The sequence below is a fragment of the Bos grunniens genome, chromosome 24 (genome assembly GCF_055505025.1).
Source record: "Bos grunniens cultivar Pamir isolate PY7600 chromosome 24, Bosgru_T2T1.0, whole genome shotgun sequence".
NCBI classification, from domain to species: Eukaryota; Metazoa; Chordata; class Mammalia; order Artiodactyla; family Bovidae; genus Bos; species Bos grunniens.
The window spans coordinates 33835144-33853893 of NC_141188.1; the positions used below are offsets into that span (position 1 = coordinate 33835144).

An 18750-nucleotide genomic window follows, 5' to 3' on the forward strand; every position below is an offset into this window, starting at 1 on the left:
AAGTTTCTCAGCAAAAATTGCCCTGCTGGCAGATAAATCTCAGGTTAAAAAGTTTTATCTGGTAAAGCTCTCTTCCGGGTATAGGTCACCCTTCTAATGTAAATTTTCTTCATGAATGTAGATTTCGCTTACAAAAAGGTAACTCCTACCCTGTTTTCAGAGCTTCTGCTGTGTTTGCAGTTTTCAAAAAAAAAAAAATCAGCTCAAAGTAACTCAATGTGCCAGAGATATATTAGGGTGGCATATTCAGGTGTCAGTACCAAGATCTTACTGATTACAGACAAATCTGATTTTTTACAAAAATATATTAACCCAACTACTGAGCTCCCACTTTGTGTGAAACTTTACACTAGTGACACTTCACACATTATCTCATTTTATTCAACCCTCCAAAATCCTATGAGGAAGGATTATCAGTCCCACTTTACAGATGAGAAAAATAAGGCTCAAAGAAGTAACAGACAAGTTACAAGATGGTTCCATGCCCAGTGGAAGCAAAATTTAAAGCTAACTCTGGCTTCCAAATCTACTTGATTTAGAAACATGTACTTGTGAGGTATGTCTGGCTGTCAAATGACAAAAATAATACAACTTGGTAATGAGTTTGATGTTCTTTATTCAAGGAAGAACAGTCCATGGATTGGTGGAGTGCAGTGCCTGGCAAGCAGCAGAGCACCCTTACTGAGAGATTTTGGGCAAGTGCTATTTTTACAGGGATTAGAAGAGGCAAGGCAGGAATGACATGATTGGCTAGGAGGTCAGGAATTACCTTCTAAGGTGAACAGGCCCTATTTTCTCGGGCAAGGTAAGCTAGCTAAACTGAGTTGGAGCATTGTGATTGGTGTAAGTTAGGCTTTCTGGACAGTCCAGGCTGACTTAGGTTTAGATTTGTGACATGGGACAGGCCACTGGGGCAGCCTCCATTTTGTGCATCCTGATCATATGAATTAACTTTATCATGCCCCTAAACAGTACGCAACTCAAAATCTGGGTTAAATGGAAAAAACAAACAAATTTCTTTCTAGGTCCAGAGACCCAAATCTCATCTGTTAGCATTATACTTTTGACCTGCCTGTTTCTCTTTCTACTTGGGTCTATACGAAGGGTTGGCAAAGTATGGATCACAAACCATAGTTTGCCTCCTGAGTTAAGAATGGTTTTTACATGTTGTAGTATTGTATTTATAGTTAGAAATATGTATCTGGTCTTCATCCCCGTATCTGGCACAGAACCCTTAATAGTTTATAATAGTGAGAAATTGGAAAAAAACCTAAATTATTGGAAACTAGTTTTTACTATATGGTGAGTAAATTTTGATGTACCCAGAATATAGAATATGACAAAGCCATAAGAAATTAAGCCATAGAAGAATATTTATTGACATGGGAAAATGTTAACAATATACCTCTATATGAAATATGCAAGATACAAAACAGTATATACAGTTTAATACCATTTTTATGGAAAGAAAAATAGCCATATATACAAAATCATGCATAGGAAAAAAATAGAAGCATACCAAATGTTAATAACGTTATCTCTAGACAGTGGAATTACAAGTGGCTATAGAATTTTCACAATAAATTTTACCTGCCTTCTCTGCTTCATGCTATTCTTTCTTGGTTGTGATCAATTTGATATAATTTCTCTTCAAATAGGCTCTGTATCATGATATATACCTCCAAATCATACTGCTATTCCATTTAAAAAGTAGATGCTACTGGCTCTTTCATACTGGCATATGGAGAATATTTTTAACTCACACAATATACTATAAAATATGCCACAGCATAGATCTGGCTATAGAAAATTATTATTTGGAGAATTTGAAAACCTTCTAATAGAGAGAAATTTTAAATAGACAAAAGGATACTATAACTAGTTAGGGGTCCATAATGAAGAGTGTGAAATAACTCAGGTTCCATAACTGGAGACTTCTGGATCTCTCCTTTTTACTGGGCAAAGGATATTAGAGTTTTTTTAGTCTGGAAAATGTGGTTAATAAAAGAAGCAAAAATAAGTTGTTGTTGTTGTTGCTGTTAAGTAAGGGAAAATGGGATCAGAGATTAAAAGGTTTTCTATAAAGATGAATCCCAGGGACGGGGGAGCCTGGTGGGCTGCCGTCTATGGGGTCGCAGAGTCGGACACAACTGAAGTGACTTAGAAGCAGCAGCATAAAGATGTAAATAAATGTTAGATAAAACAGCTAGAAAGAAATTCAAATTTGGTGTTGCAGAAAAATTAACTCACATTTTTCTGTAGCACCAGTTCTTACTGTTTTTTATCTTCTTTGACAGGTTTTGACAGGCCAAAACTGTAAAATCATTTTAATGTTAATAGCCTTTAAGTTCTTTAACAGTTAATACATAAAACATACTTTTTCAAGGAATTTGAGGTAAATGTTTTAAATAAATATGGGTTACAACAATTAAACACACTGACAACAAACGTAATTTAGATTTTACCTCTCAGAATCCATTCTAGAGTAAAGCAGTTTACTAAATTCTAATTAAAAATCCCAAGTCAAGATGTTGGATCTCCTAAAATTAAAACATTAGAGAATAGAAAAAAAAACAGTGTGTCCACCTTTCTTTGATGTTTTCCATGCTCCAGCACCATTCCAAACTGCTTCCTTATTTCTGTTCCCTCTCTTTGGAAGAGAATTTCAGGCAAATCTGTGACTAACTAATAATTTTTAATAGTTGCTTACAACTATTATCTGAAAGGGAATAGTTAATGACTTATAATACCTCACAGATAAATTTATTTTCTAAATGCCTAGAGTCCCGGGGACAGGGGAGCCTGGTGGGCTGCCGTCTATGGGGTCGCACAGAGTCGGACACGACTGAAGCGACTTAGCAGTAGCAGCAGCAGTAGTGGTAAACTGTACAACTTGCAAATGAAAAAAGCAACTTTTATAAAAAACTGATGAAAGGAAGATTTTATAAGAATGGGGGGGAAAAAAGGGGATTTTTCTCTGTTTTTCCCATCAAAGATTCGTTCCTTCTCTCCACAAATCATGGAGTTGAGAAAGATAGCTGCAGTATGAACAGGAAAAGTGCACCGCATTCACAGAACTACACGGCACACCGCCACTCTGCAGCAGCGGTGTCCTGCCACCTCTATGCCATTCCACAAATGCCCCGTTAACCCAGCACAGTTGTGGCACAGTTCTAACTCCTCAATGAAGATCACAAGAAAAGTACTTCCAGGTTGTTCGAAGAAACCAGACTATTACACCAATACATTTCAGCGGTGGGAGGAGACTACTGGCACACCATATTTATTGCTTAACAGTACAAGAATTAACCAAAAAAGTAGAGACTAGAAAATCACTTTGAAAATTCACAAACACCAATTTGCAACAGAAAACTGAGGCATAACACTTAAGCTAACAAATCTGTTAGATGAATTATCACTTCAGCACATTAACTGCAGGTGTATACTCCTGGATTTTCACTTAATCCATTACGCCATGATGAACAATATAAGATGAAAGGTGACGGACTTATGAACTAAAATCACAAGAAGAAACTCTTGAAGATCAATCTTCAGTGAGCCCCTAGTCCAATAAACCATAAAGAACAGTAAAAGGTAATACTCACTTAACAAAATGAGAATCCCAATGATGAGAAATCAGGTATTCATGTTCCTCTAGAGACACTTGTTCCCCACCTAACAAAGGCACTTGACATGTAATGAAATGGACAGTTAACTCAGGTACTGCCCTGGGCAACTGTTACCCTTCTAAAATTAGATGCAGTGGTGATTAACTTCAAATTAATCCTTCTGAATCAGCCTGAAACACACATGAAAATATCACAAGTTCTCTGTTTTGGCAGATGATACAACCAAAGAACAAAAAATATGCTGGTGTTCACAATGAATTGGCTGACTTGAACAGTCCAGGATTCTCTCTCTGCACAATATATTCTTGGATGACCATGGAATTTGTATATAATTATATGCAAATTAACCTTTCATATAGTTTCAGATGTTAATGTTCACTCCTTTTCTTGTCTTTTCTTACTTTTTTGTTCTTTCCCAAAGCCTTAGATGATTCCTCCTGAAAAAGACGTAAATTAATGTAGTATCTTCCTACACTTGAAAAGTGAAAGTGAAAGTCAAGTCACTCAGTTGTGCCCGACTCTTTGTGACCCCATGGACTGTAGCCTACCAGACTCCTCTGTCCATGGGATTCTCCAGGCAAGAATACTGGAGGGGGTTGCCATTTCCTTCTCCAGGGGATCTTCCCGACCCAGGGATCGAACCCAGACCTCCCGCATTGCAGGCAGACGCTTTAACCTCTGAGCCACCAGGGAAGCTCTTAGGAATCTTAAATCCCTACACTTAGGAATCTTCAATCTAGTCATATAGAATACGCAGAATAGTGAAAGTGTAATTACTTCCATATGTACCATCTTTCCGTTTTATAGGGCTCTTTCACTTATCACACTCTATTTTAATATTTCCAAAACAATCAAGGATAATCAAAGAAAACATTTATCTCAGTTATCTAACAGATTTATATTTGAGTTATTTCAATATTATTTATAAGCTTACTTTTTTATTGGGCTTCCCTGGTGGCTCAGACAGTAAAGAATTTGCCTGCAGTGCAGGAGACCGTAGGTCAGGAAGATCACCTAGAGAGGGAATGGCTACCCACTCCAGTATTCTTGCCTGGAGAATTTTATTATTTTCTGTGAATATATATATTTTGTCCATGCTGCAGAGCTTGAGGGACTGAACCCATGTCCCTGCAGTGGAAGCCTACAGTCCTACCACAGGATCCCTAGGGAATTCCCCTTAATGTTTTTTAATCTACTGTTTATTTTTCAAAGTAAGGCAGCAAAATTTAAATGAATTAGATATGAATGTATCTGAAATATGAAACAAAAACCTCAAAATATGAAGGGAGAAGGCATCTAAAGGCATGCCAGGGAAAAGGGGATATGCTTTGACACTAACAGAGAATATTAGAATTTTATGGATGTTTTTAAAGACCATCCAGTTCACTGTAGCATTAGCTACAACTTCTACAGGCCTCAGCTTTAGGGAGTGGAAACTGACTGGTCTTAAGGTTTTTATAAAACCCCATGAATCTACGAGATTAAGGTCTGAAGAGATGAATCAATCTGCCCAAGATCACACGAGTCAATCATATTGTTCTGACCAAAACCTAAGCCTCTAGTTTCCTAGTTCAATGGTTCTTCCAATATATGCCACTCATTCTAATTCACTCTTAATTTTCTTTTTCATGTTTTTCTTTCAATCTCACAGGCAACAGTGAGACACTCTTTAGATACAGTATCAGTAACCACTTACTGGTGAATTTGTGTAGTTCTTCTCCACTAGAATATTTCTGGCACAGTTGTTGATATGTTTGAAGCGATCTGGTCCGAGCAGAACCCCTCCATACCAGCGTGATACCACCACCATGACATCTCTCACATTCAAAATCTGTTATTTTCAGAAGCATAATTATGTACAGATATGGACAAGGACAAATGTGAGTTCTAAAGAAAAATGAAAAAAATATATATATACACACATATAAAATTGCACATAAAATTTCCCCCTGACTTTAATGGTATAACCATGAGTGAGCAGAGTGAGATTAGTAACAACTGAGGGGACAGATGTTAGAATGAGAAAGGAATGTGGAAAACAATCACTGTGCTCCAGTGTCCTCAAATCCCAAACCTGGGGGCCACCAGTCAGAGTGAAAGGGAGGCCATGCAGTAGGTTCCAGTTCTTGGTAACCTCAACCAGAATAGCTGAGCTTAGGCAGGTTTCTACTCCTACATCAAACAGCAACACAAAACCTGCTTCTGCACAAACTGCTAGATAGAACTGAGGCTGTATGAGTAATTGCTGGTGCCTACCGGTAAGGTCTGCCACAGTTTGACATTTGTCAAATGTTGCCCTTAACATGAAGCCCACCAGTCTACAGGCCTGACCCCCACAAAGCTCCTATTAAGGGAAGGCCCTGGTTAGAAAACAAACCACTACATCCAATGGCAGAACAAACTACAGCAGCTACCTTAGGGGAAAAAAATCAATCCATTCTTAAAATTAATGAGCAATCAATCATCACCAGACAGATGAAGAAAATCCAGCAGCATGAAAGAGAAAGGACAAGATAAACTAAAATGGACAAGGAGAAATTTAAGGAAGGAAACATCTGAAAAAAGAAACTCTAGTATACTCAGAAAAATTTTAGAAGACACTGCATTCATAAAAGCAGAACAGCAAGCACACTATGAAAAGGGAAAAATAGAGAACAAGAAAGAACTCCTGAAAATTAAATATGGTTGCTAAAAAAAAAAATTTTTATTCAACAGAAATTTTGGAAGGCAGTCAAGAAAATGTCTCAGAACATAAAGCAATGAAATGGACAACTTAATAAAAAAAAGAAACATTCTGGATCTACCCAGAAGTCCAATATCCAACCAACATGAGTTTTACAAAGACAGAACAGAGAAAACAGAGGAGAGCAAACTGTCATGAAGAAAAAATGATAACTTTTTCCAGAGCTGTAGATAATCTTCTATTGTCTATCACTGGAACAGCTTGAAAGCACAGCACAAGTTATCAACCTTTTGCTTTCTGCCCCATATCCAGTGGTCAAAATTGTCTCTCAATCAATGTTTAAAAATTATCTACTAATAAAACCAAATATGGCTCAATATATATCATATAACTGACTGACTTATTCCTAAATGGAGCTCTGTTTGGTTGAGAAATTTTACGGCTCACAGAACAGGATTGACAGGGTTTAACTCACACTTACCTCCATGAGATGGAGAAGACGCCCACCAGCTGCTGTTTCCCCGTCATCCTCACAGTCCTGTAAGAAGGTCTGCTTATCCTCACAGTATATTCTAGAAATCCATATCACAGTGTTATACTTTGAAACCTTGAAATACTGTAATAAAAGTTATACCCCTTCATACTTGTTGCCATTAATTTACTTCCAAAATTAGCATATTTATTTTTAAAAATCTTTCTTGATATATATTGGTTATATTTTTACTGATGATTTACTATCCAATATGCTTCCCTTTCTATATTCTGGAAAGTTAAAAATCAAGGGTACTTCCTGTGAATCAGAAATGCTACAATTTCAGAAAGTGAGCTTACACATCTGACACTCTGCTTCTTTTAATCTTGAAGCTGAGATTAGAGAGAGTAGTCACTAAAAAACGTTTACTGAGAGTCAGCTGTCTGAACATTACACATAAGAGGCACTAACAATGGTATAAAGGAAACAGGTGGTATACTGTAATCAGAGAGCCCAATCTCTAGTGAAGGAGACAAAAGGTACATTAAAAAAGATGGAGGTGCTAAAACCAACCTAAGTCAATATTTTATACTTTTCTAACATCTTATTCTAGCCACGAAGCATTTATCTTCCCCACTATAAGGACTGTAAGATTAATTTTTCTCCATAATTTCCCCCTGGATAGTTATCAGTATCAGAAATAAGTCACAGTGTTTTTACGCATTTAAATTATCTAGAAAGTTAGCATCTGGGATAATAAATAGGGCTACACTATAGTTGAATAAGCTTGGCAACTAAGTAAGAGGTATAAAAAGAAAACAGTGCCAGTTAAGATATGCCATCTAGTGGATTTTTTAGGCCCCTACAAATAGTAATATTCTATCTAGGACTAGGCAAATATAGCAAAGATATCTTTCCAGCTATTGTGATAAAAAGCCAAACACTACCTTATCTATACACCTAAGTCAACTTTATTAATTTTATTATACCAATCATATTCATTCATTCATTCATTCATCCATCTTTCCATCTACCAATCCATCTATCCATCCACCAATCCATTTATCCATTCATTTACTCAGTAAATATTTACTACCCAGTTCGATCCCTGGGTTGAGAAGATCCCCTGGAGGAGGAAATGGCAACCCACTCCAGGGTTCTTGCCTGGTAAATCCCATGGACAGAGGAGCCTGGCAGGCTACAGTCCATGGGGTCACAAAGCGTCGGCTAAGACTGAAGCCACTGAGCACACGCGCATTCATACACACACACTGAACCACACACACACACACACACACACTCTGAACCAAGCTCTACTATTATTTAGAGTTGGCCTGATTTCAAGAAAAGAAAGTTAGTACTATTAAACAAAATTTTATATGGCAACTTTAAGGTAAAAAGGAGTCAGGGATTGACTTTAAGGAACAAAAGAAGAAATTTAACTATATAAATCAGTACTGTTAGGTTTTGTTTTATTTTAAAAAGAAGTACCATGGACATTTTCACTAACCCTTTCCTCCCATGCCAGGAAGACAATGATGCAGCATCCAATACCTGTGTGGACCAATGGCCTGAAGAGTGCCCCATAACGCCAAAGCAGGAACACAGCCCCAGAACCAGGAAGTAACCTTAAAAGGACCCTAAGCATTCAAAACACACAACACAAAGTCCATGGACCACATTCAAGTTATTTGTTTAACTCCCCGTGGAGTCCTTTAAGCCTCCACTTTGTACCTTAGTCTTCTCTGACACACAATTATGACAAGCTAAGCTCCTTAATTCCCAAATATCAATTATATAAGGGGGTGACTTGGAGGGGCTGCTACATGCAGTCAGCTGACATCTGTGAAAAGTGATAACTGATCACCATCAATATGCAAAAATACTCAAGTACTTAAACCTGGGGCTTGAAATACACTATCTGGCACATTATTTAACTTTTAGATAACTTAAAATCAATATCATGTCCAGTGATTGTTGAAGGGGCAGCCACACAGCCATGTATTAATAGAATAAAAGAGATAAATAGCATTAAATTCTCAAAATCAGATCTACCACTTAATAATGATGTGATCTAGAAAGAGTTCACCTTTTTATAGTGGCACAATCACTTAAATAATTAGAATTAACTCATGTAAATTGAGTGCACAGAGTAGGCACTCAATAAAGATGCGAACTAAATGAATGATACCTATTAACACTTTTACAGCACATTCTAACCACTGAGAGCAAGCACAGTCTAATCTCTACTTTATATTGATGACCCTAACTCACTAAAACACCAAAATTCTATACCGTGATACTCTAATAAGTAGGGACTTATGTAACAAATAGGTTTTAAGAAGATTTGGCATTTAATGGGATGTGACTTAGTAATATTAAAAACTCCCCAGTCAAAAGTGATAATTTTTTTGAGTTTTCTGAATTTTAGATAGCCTAAATTTTACAGATAGTCTCTATCACATTTTAAGTTTACATCGAATTCCTATGTCTATATTCTGATCTATTTTAGTCCTAAACTATGTTAAGTCTGTATAAATTTGAATATTTTAAAAAATACACCCTTCATCTCTTTACAACAAATTTTGCAGAGATTTGTATAAAACCTTCATACTCAAAGATGTGTAATGAAAGAAGCACTCTAAATTCACTGCTAACGGGAGCATAAATTGGTTTAAAAAAAACTTCAGAAAAAATTTGGTAATATGGATTAAAAATTTCAAAAATGTTCACATTTTTTGATAATTCTACTTCCAGGAATCTATTCATTTTTTCCTTTTTACCTACTTCTGTTTCATTTCAAAAAAGAATATGAAATAACCAGAACCTATCCTGAGAAAATAATCTAAAAAGTATACAAAGATGTTCACAGGACTATTCTTTGTAATAGTTTTAAAAAATGAAAAACTAAAACAAAAAGGAAATGGTTAAATAAATTGTGGTATGGAACCTCAACCAAATATGATAAAGCCATTAAAATAATGTTTATAAAGCAATATAACAACACGGAAAAATGCTTTTGTTATCTTAAGGAAAAACCTGGATACTAGAATGAAGCATTAAAAAATAAACTTTGCATAGAAAAGACAGAAAACATTTCACAATATCAGTTACACTGAATGGCAGAGAACGGTTAACTTTTGCTTTTTTTCCTGCTGTTTCCAAATATTTCACACATGATTATTACTTTTACAATGGAAAAAAAACACATAATTGTTTGTTTGTTTTAAATCATGGATCTGTTCCCCACATTTTTTTTTTTTTTTTTTAATAAACTGCACATTGCTGAAGCAGTGATTGACGATCACTTACCGGTACGCATAGATGTTGTGGGTGGCACTAGCAATTTTCTTATTCTCATACAATTTGGCAAGAACCATTTTCACCTTAAAAGCAGCAACAATATAAATAAACTGATATATATTTTTTATTTGCTCTGTAAATGCTAAAAAAAAAATCTTAAAGCATATTGATATACATACTGTTGAACTGAAATTAACAGTTATTTAAAGAATCAACTACATTTTGAAAAAGCCATTTCCAAAGTTTTCTCCTCATTTTAGGGGCAAAACTGAATTACTCTAAATGGTATAAAAAAACAGTTCTAGAATTTTTGAGCACCAGTTTTCAAGAAATATCTGAGCAGTAACCATGTCCAAGGTACTTGCATATAAGAAATTTCCCCCATACTGTAGAGAAAAAGTTAAATGAGATTATGAGAATTTCTAGAAATGGCTCTGAAAATTTACCAGCGTGAGAGGTGCAGACTAATGGTATGTTTCAAAACTTATGAAACTAAACTCTCCCTGGAAGAAATAAGGTTCAGAGAGGACCTAACAAGAGCCAGAATTTGAAAGGTAAGTGACAATTCTGCATCAAAATGGAAGAGTAGAGTGGAACAAGAAGAAGTCATTCCTTCAGAGGAAAGAGCATGTACAGATGGACCAGATTTAGTAGGAAGAAATAAACAATGCTTAAATTTAACTGGGGGCTTCCCTGATAGCTCAGTTGGTAAAGAATCCACTTGCAATGCAGGAGACCCTGGTTCAACTCCTGGGCCGGGAAGATCTGCTGGAGAAGGGATAGGCTACCCACTCCAGTACTCCTGGGCTTCCCCTGTGGCTCAGCTGGCAAAGAACCTGCCTGCAATGCAGATCTGGATTCGATCCCTGGATTGGGAAGATCCCCTGGAGAAGGGAAAGGCTACCCATTCCAGTATTCAGGCCTGGAGAATTCCATGGACTGTACAGCCCATGGGGTCACAAACAGGTGGACATGACTGAGCAACTTTCACTTTGGGCTTCCCTAATAGCTCAGTTGGTAAAGAATCCGCCTGCAATGCAGGAGACCTGGGTTCAATTCCTGGGTTGGGAAGATCCCCTTAAGAAGGGAAAGGCTACCCACTCCAGTATTTTGGCCTGGAGAAATCCCTGGACTACATAGTCCATGGGGTCACAAAGAGTCAGACATGACTGAGTGACTCTCACTTAGCTGAAATGGAACTTTAGATACACCACAATATTTTTATTATAAGTATGACCTATGCAATAATGTTTATCTGAAATTCCAATTTAGGTAGGTATCCTGGTAACCTTAGCAGGGACATAAAAGAGAAGGTTCAGAAACTGACCAACAGTTTTATGTAGCTCTGCGTTCAGAGTATGAATGTAATGACAGATGTATCAGATGATTAAAGCAGGATCATATCACGAAGTGACTTGTATAACGTGTTTGAATTTCTCCTTGTAGCCCAAGGAAATCAGCAAAGATTATTGAGTATGTGGGGGAAGAGTATCTGACACGTGGTCAGATCTTCCAGAAAAGCAGTTGGCAAGAGGCACAGATGAAACTGGAGGTAGGGAAGACTGAGTTAGAGACGGGGGGAGACCAATTTGGATCAGAAATAATGCAATTTTGTGTTTCTCAGACTCAGATTCCTGATTAGTAAAGTAAGTAGACACTGACCTCTGAGATTTATTTCAGGTCTCACAAATTATGATCCTGTAAGTCTAAGTGACTATAATCAGAAATGGAAAAGGGATCCAGGATGAAGAGATTCAGAATAGAATGTCTAAGGACTCTGGCAACAAGATTATAAGTAATGGCCAAGGGAAAAACAGGGTTTCTGAGAGAACAGCTCAGAAGCTTGTGCCAGAAGCTCTTATCCCGATCACAAATTAATGAAGAAAAGAACTTCCTCTTCCAGAGACTAACAGAGAATTAAAAGGCAACCTGGTGCAAAAAATTATATTCCTATACATAGGGCTTTAGAAGAACTTGGAGAGACCAAAGGGAAGAAGACTGATGCTTATTCTAAGACTTCTCTGGTTAATTTAACTTTATAGGTATACTGAAATTGTCTCTTACATTCATAAAGTTTAGGGTAGATTATAGCAGCAAGGAAGAAGAAAACAATTCTGCTGAAGAGATTGAGAAAGACATAGAACTATGAATACCATTTTTGACTGAAAAGTTTCCCTAATGATATCCTTTGGTGGCTATCAGGTCACCTAAAATCAGAAAGCTGAAAGGAAAAGGAATTCAGGTTGGAAAGACTGGGCTCAACCAGTCTGTCTACTGTCCCCCTACTTGGGTAACAACAAATCAGGCCAGGTTTTACAGAACTCCCATGTGATGTGACAAATGATTTTTAACAAGTGAGTAAACCTCTTGAGAAATTTGTATGCAGGTCAGGAAGCAACAGTTAGAACTGGACATGGAACAACAGACTGGTTCCAAATAACAAAAGGAGTACGTTAAGGCTGTATATTGTCTCCCTGCTTATTTAACTTATATGCAGAGTACATCATGAGAAATGCTGGGCTAGAAGAAGCACAAGCTGGAATCAAGATTGCCGGGAGAAATATCAATAACCTCAGATATGCAGATGACACCACCCTCATGGCAGAAAGTGAAGAGGAACTAAAAAGCCTCTTGATGAAAGTGAAAGTGGAGAGTGAAAAAGTTGGCTTAAAGCTCAACATTCAGAAAACGAAGATCATGGCATCCAGTCCCACCACTTCATGGGAAATAGATGGGGAAACAGTGGAAACAGTGTCAGACTTTATTTTTCTGGGCTCCAAAATCACTGCAGATGGTGACTGTAGCCATGAAATTAAAAGACGCTTACTCCTTGGAAGGAAAGTTATGACCAACCTAGATAGCATACTGAAAAGCAGAGACATTACTTTGCCAACAAAGGTCCGTCTAGTCAAGGCTATGGTTTTTCCTGTGGTCATGTATGGATGTGAGAGTTGGACTGTGAAGAAGGCTGAACGCCAAAGAATTGATGCTTTTGAACTGTGGTGTTGGAGAAGACTCTTGAGAGTCCCTTGGACTGCAAGGAGATCCAACCAGTCTACTCTGAAGGAGATTAGCCCTGGGATTTCTTAGGAAGGAATGATGCTAAAGCTGAAACTCCAGTACTTTGGCCACCTCATGCGAAGAGTTGACTCATTGGAAAAGACTCTGATGCTGGGAGGGATTGGGGGCAGGAGGAGAAGGGGACGACAGAGGATAAGATGGCTGGATGGCATCACCGCTCGATGCACATGAGTTTGAGTGAACTCCGGGAGTTGGTGATGGACAGGGAGGCCTGGCGTGCTGCGATTCATGGGGTCGCAAAGAGTCGGACACGACTGAGCGACTGAACTGAAATGAAAGCATCATAATTTTCTATACCACCAGAATAGTTTTTTCTTCTTTGAAAATCCGTTAGTTAAGCCCTAATCAGAGTCTGCATATAATTTTGAAAGCAGTCATCATAAATATTCCATGATTCCCAATAATTTGGGGGTAGAAAAATCAGCAAATAATTTTTATCTTGAATGAAAATTAAAAGCAAAAACAAATATATTATTGCAAAACCATCTGCTTGAATTACTTTGGTAAAACAACATCAAAGTGAACTGGACACAGTAAATTTACCTGTTTGGGACAAACTACTGGAGCCAAGTGTGCCTGAAAAGTACTTCTTCGGTCTGTAATAGGAATGCCATGATCAATTGGAGGTAATTCTTCTATTTCTATAAATGTAAAGAATTATGTTACTTTTTAAAATTCTTACATACAAATACTAAAAAACTGGTAAATGGTATAGTGGAGGGAGTTAGGAAAGAGATGTAAATTACATGGCCAATCAACTCAAATAACCAACACTGGTTGTCTATTAAATTACAATTTTAAGTAAAATGTTCCCCCAATATATCCTACATTAAGATAAAACTACTTGACTTATAAATGCTTCTCACCTGCTAAGTGGTCACCCAGTGAAAATGGCAGGTTGGCACACAAATCCTGGACTGTTTCAATAGTATAAGTTGGCAGAATATCTAACTTTTAAGAGTATAAGGGAGTCCTGAGACCAAAAAGATCAGCTAACAAGGAGTATTTATTTATTTTACTGTTGATGGACCTCTGGGTTGGGAAACCTATGACTTCACTTTGTACAGCTGTAATATAGTACCTTCTGTTAATAAAACCGTTCTGACTTCATAGGATTGAATTCAATATATCAATAGTACACCATATTGGTATTCCATTGAGTACTTAATTTCCAGTTATTCTGCCCTTTAAACAAGCTTAAGAACAATTAATTTTTTTCTATTTCTACAAGCCAGTTTACCTTACAAGTGATGAAATACTTCAACTAATTCATATAAAAATATTTCTGGAGCATTATAAATAACTTGCCTCAAATCCCCGCTCTGGTTTACGGCAGGACTAGGATAAGAAGCCAGGTTTATGGAGGATGTTTGACCTTCCCCCCAGTTGTGTTCTCTTTTTGAAAAGATTGTGACCACTGTACTGGTACACTACTAAGGTCAATACGAACTGGATGTGATTTATTATGACTTTGATTTTCATTCTTTTTAATAGTGAATCTTCTTTCTCTAAAGAAATCCTATGCCAAATCCACAAATATGTAAATGAATAAAATGGGAGCTACTCAGAGTGAAGCAGGGGCAGGTATCCTGGGTCTTCTTCCCCTACTCATTCACTTCTTTGTCCTCTCTCTTCCACTAATTTTAGGACAGTATGCAAGAACTTTAAATTTCCATTCACTATTTAAAAGGTACTATATGACAGCAGAGGAAACTCCCTATCTTCAAAGAAAATGAACATCCTCTCTGGTCTATCATGGTTTTGTAAGACACTTGAGGAACTGACGATATCATTCAAAATTTTAAAATACTAAAATGGAACATACTTTCTGATAGAAACACAGAGCTTATTTATCACAGCAACCTATTCATAAGTTGAATGCTACTCGATTATGGAATAAATTGGAGCAAAAACTAAAATCTTAAAGGCATTTCATTAGCTTTAGTTCAGTGGTTGCACCTTCAATTACTGTATTTATATTTGTTAGCACAGACTAAAATTTAACTCTGAGCCATCAGTAAATCTAAGATTTTAAAAATACAAAAACAGGGTATGAATTGAAAACATTAACATAGCTTTCTTAGTTTCAATTTCTCCCATCACTAATTCAAAACTCTAATAGCAAAAAAAAAAAAAGAAAGAAAAACTAAATTTCTATTTTTGTCCTCACTATTCTGATAGACTTAGGAAACACCAAAATGACCAAGAGGCAGGAAAAATATAACCCAGTTCTCTGTAAATTAATAAGAATTCCTTAAAAGGTAACAGTTTACTAAATCTCTATACCATTCCAAAAACAAATCATAGTGCTACCACCCTGTGCTGTGCTGAGTCACTCAGCTGTGTCTGACTCTTGTGACCCCATGGACTGTAAGCACGCCAGGCTCCTCTGTCCACGGGGATTCTCCAGGTAAGAACACAAGGGTGCATTGCCACGCCCTCCTCCAGGCGATCTTCCCAACCCAGGGACTGAACCCAGGTCTCCTGCATCGCAGGTGGATTCTTTACCATCTGGGCCACCAGGGAAGCCCAAGGATACTGGAGTGGGTATCCTATCCTTTCTCCAGGATATTTTCCCAACCCAGGAATCGAATCGAGGTCTCCTGCATTGCAGGTGGATTCTTTACCAGTTGATCTACCAGGGAAGCCACATCACTACTGTCCTCAAAATAAACTAGTAACATTCACTATACCTGTTCGATTTTCACTGACATCAAAATCCAAAGTTTTAACTTGATTTTCTGGTTGACATGCTAAAACAAGATCATCTTCACATTCAACGTCTTCCTCTTCAGTTTTCTTCTTTACGTCTGGGCCTATGTGGGTATGAGACATTATGAGTGATCATACGACAGTAAGAAATGACACTTAAAAAACTTTGAGTCTTGATCTCTAAACATCAGTCTTCAACAGAATCAACCAGTGTTCCTACAAGTGGTTGTCTCCAGGTTGGGACAAGGAAAATGTAAGATGTAAGATGGGCTGGGACATCTTGTGATTGCAGAGAGTAAAGGAATGTTCAGAAAAAGATGGGAGCTTATAAAAAGAACACAGGAGCCCACCTGCGAGCATTCTGAAAGGCCAAATCTGGAACAATTTGAGCAACAAAATAATGACAGTATGGAATTTTAGCTCACTAAATAAAATGAGTTCATTCTAATGTAAATAAATAAATGTGGAGAAGAGACATCTTGTTCTCACAATACAATTCCAATTAACCATACCAAGAAGGAAAGAAAGAAGTGAGAATCACCATATTGTTACAACACTATATTGTTTATAAATATTGTTGGTAAGATACACTAATAGATACTAAAATCAGGGGGTGGAGGGATGAAAGTTTGAAGACAAATAGGGTATTAGCACAGCCTCAAAGTATCTCTCCCAAGAGACTTATCAACTGTGATAATTTGATATGACAACCTAGATAGACCATGGTACACAGATACTTGGTCAAACACTGTTCTACGTATTTCTGCAAAGGTATTTCTTAGATGGAATCTACATTCAAATCAGGTGACTTTGCATAAAGCAGATTGCTCTCCACAATGCAAGTGAGACTCAACCAGTTAAGGTCTTTTTTTTTTTTTTTTCACGTAAGGTCTTAAAAAGGACTGACCTCCCCAGACAAGGAGGGAATTCTGCCAACATACAACTTTCACAGCCTTGAGTTTCAGGATCATTTCTTCTCTACGTCTCCAGGCTGTCAGCCTGCCTTGCAGATTTTGGACTTTCAAGCCTCCATAATTTTGTGAGCCAATTCCTTAAAATCAATCAACCTCTCCCTCTGTCCCCAACCTTTCCTTCCCCTCACCTCTCTTTATAAATGTTGAGTTGGCCAAAAAGTTCACTCAGGTTTTTCTATCACATCTTATGGAAACCCCAAACAAACTTTTTGACCAACCCAATACATAGATACATCCACACACACACACATACATACATAAGACACACACATTTTATTGGTCTGTTCCTCTGGGAAACTTGATTAATATAGTAACTTTATAGTGGAGTCATTTAGCAGGTACCCCCTTAACCAAGGGATCAAGGTAAATATCACCAGTAATGAAGCGTATCGATATCATTAGCTCCTTGATATAGTGCATACACTATGCAGGACACAGTATCATTTCTGTGGTATTTTTGCCAAAATGCCTAGTCTTACTCCAGTCATGAGAAAACAGTGGACAAACTCAAGGTCACGAAAGGTCATAAAAGTGAAAGAAAGAATGGAGAACTCTTATAGATTAAAGGGAAGTAAGGAGAAAAAATGCAACAAAGAATCCTGGACCAGATCTGAGAACAGCAGAAAGAACACTAGTGAAAATATTATTATATTATATTTACCAATGCTTGCTTTCTGTTCTTGATAATTATACTATGGTTATATAAGATGTTACTCAAGGAAGCAGAGTGAGGGATACAGCAGTTATTTCTACTATTTTTGCAACTTTTCTGTAAGTCTAAAATTAGTTCAGAATTTTTTAACAGTTGTAAATAACTACTTCAAGATTTAATATTTCCATAGTAGAAAAATTAAAATAATAAAGAATAAATACATACTGAAGATTAGTAGTAAAATAAAAATGAATTACTTGTCAAGTGGGTGCCCTGGAGAAGAAAATTCTCATGAGATATCCTGATCACTTCCTTTTAATATGAAGTCTAGAAAATTTTTTATTAAAAAATTCTGAAGAAAATTTTGAAAAATTATAAATTATACAACCTAAATCAGTAACTCAAAAAACTGAAGTGTGGCAAAACTAAGTTATAGATATAGGTGGGAAAGGGAAAATACCATATTAAAATCAACAATTTAAAAACCTTCCTAAGAGGTGAGTGATTCCAAAGTATTGGAGTTCTACATTTCTACTAGTATACATAACACTTTTGCAAGTATCCCACATTCTAGAGTGGTGGAATTGGCAAAAACTGATTTTGAGACCACTCTTCTCAGATGCCCTGAAATGCCACAAAATCAGACCATGAAGCATAAAAAGTCAAGGAAAACACTTCAAAAAATACTGTCCCATGATCGGAATATCTTCAGACCATTTATCCCTTTGATTTTAATGGAAGCAGTAAAAATACTTGCTTCTATAGAAAAATTGTAAAATGCTCTGAAAAAATACATATTTCTATCAACTTCAAATGTATACTGATTTTGGTAAGGGAATCCTCAATAATTGGTTTCCTGTAAATAACCTTCTAAAAATTAGTAAACAGACTATTGAATTGTTGTTCTTTAATCTTTCTTCTCCCCAAACTGAAAACAATTCTATCAGTATAACAATAAAAGTCTATTTGGAAATAAAATCATACTTAGTAATTTACAAAAGTAAAGTCTTTTGTAGTAACTGGAGCAAAGACTAGCAAAGTAAACAGAAAACATAAGAAACTTCTATGCTGTTATGTACCTATGATTCAACAAAAGAATAATAATAAAGCAAAATATTAATTCTCAAATGTTCTGAAATTAGATAGTGGTGATGGCTGCACAACTTTGGAATTTACTAAAAACCACTGAATATACATTTTAAAAGGTGAATGATCATAGTATATGAATTCTATCTCGATTTAAA

General features: G+C 36.7%; 1 protein-coding gene across 14 annotated transcripts in view; it reads right to left on the reverse strand.

Annotated features, from left to right (window-relative positions):
- Window positions 1-1355: 1355 nt before the first annotated feature.
- The window catches only part of IMPACT (impact RWD domain protein), a 31687-nt gene continuing 14292 nt past the window's right edge, over window positions 1356-18750 (reverse strand). For 4 of the 14 annotated variants that reach the window (XM_086372924.1, XM_086372929.1, XM_086372923.1 and 1 more), the window contains 7 exons: window positions 15862-15984; window positions 13712-13809; window positions 10097-10170; window positions 8339-8424; window positions 6794-6884; window positions 5326-5516; window positions 1356-4066 (listed from right to left, as the gene is read on the reverse strand). In XM_086372924.1, the coding sequence (XP_086229050.1) occupies window positions 4053-4066; window positions 5326-5516; window positions 6794-6884; window positions 8339-8424; window positions 10097-10170; window positions 13712-13809; window positions 15862-15984 (677 nt within the window). In that variant the 3' untranslated portion in view covers window positions 1356-4052. The remainder of the gene's footprint in view (window positions 4067-5325; window positions 5517-6793; window positions 6885-8338; window positions 8425-10096; window positions 10171-13711; window positions 13810-15861; window positions 15985-18750) is intronic. The other 10 variants (XM_086372926.1, XM_086372931.1, XM_086372925.1 and 7 more) reach the window with 6 other exon arrangements.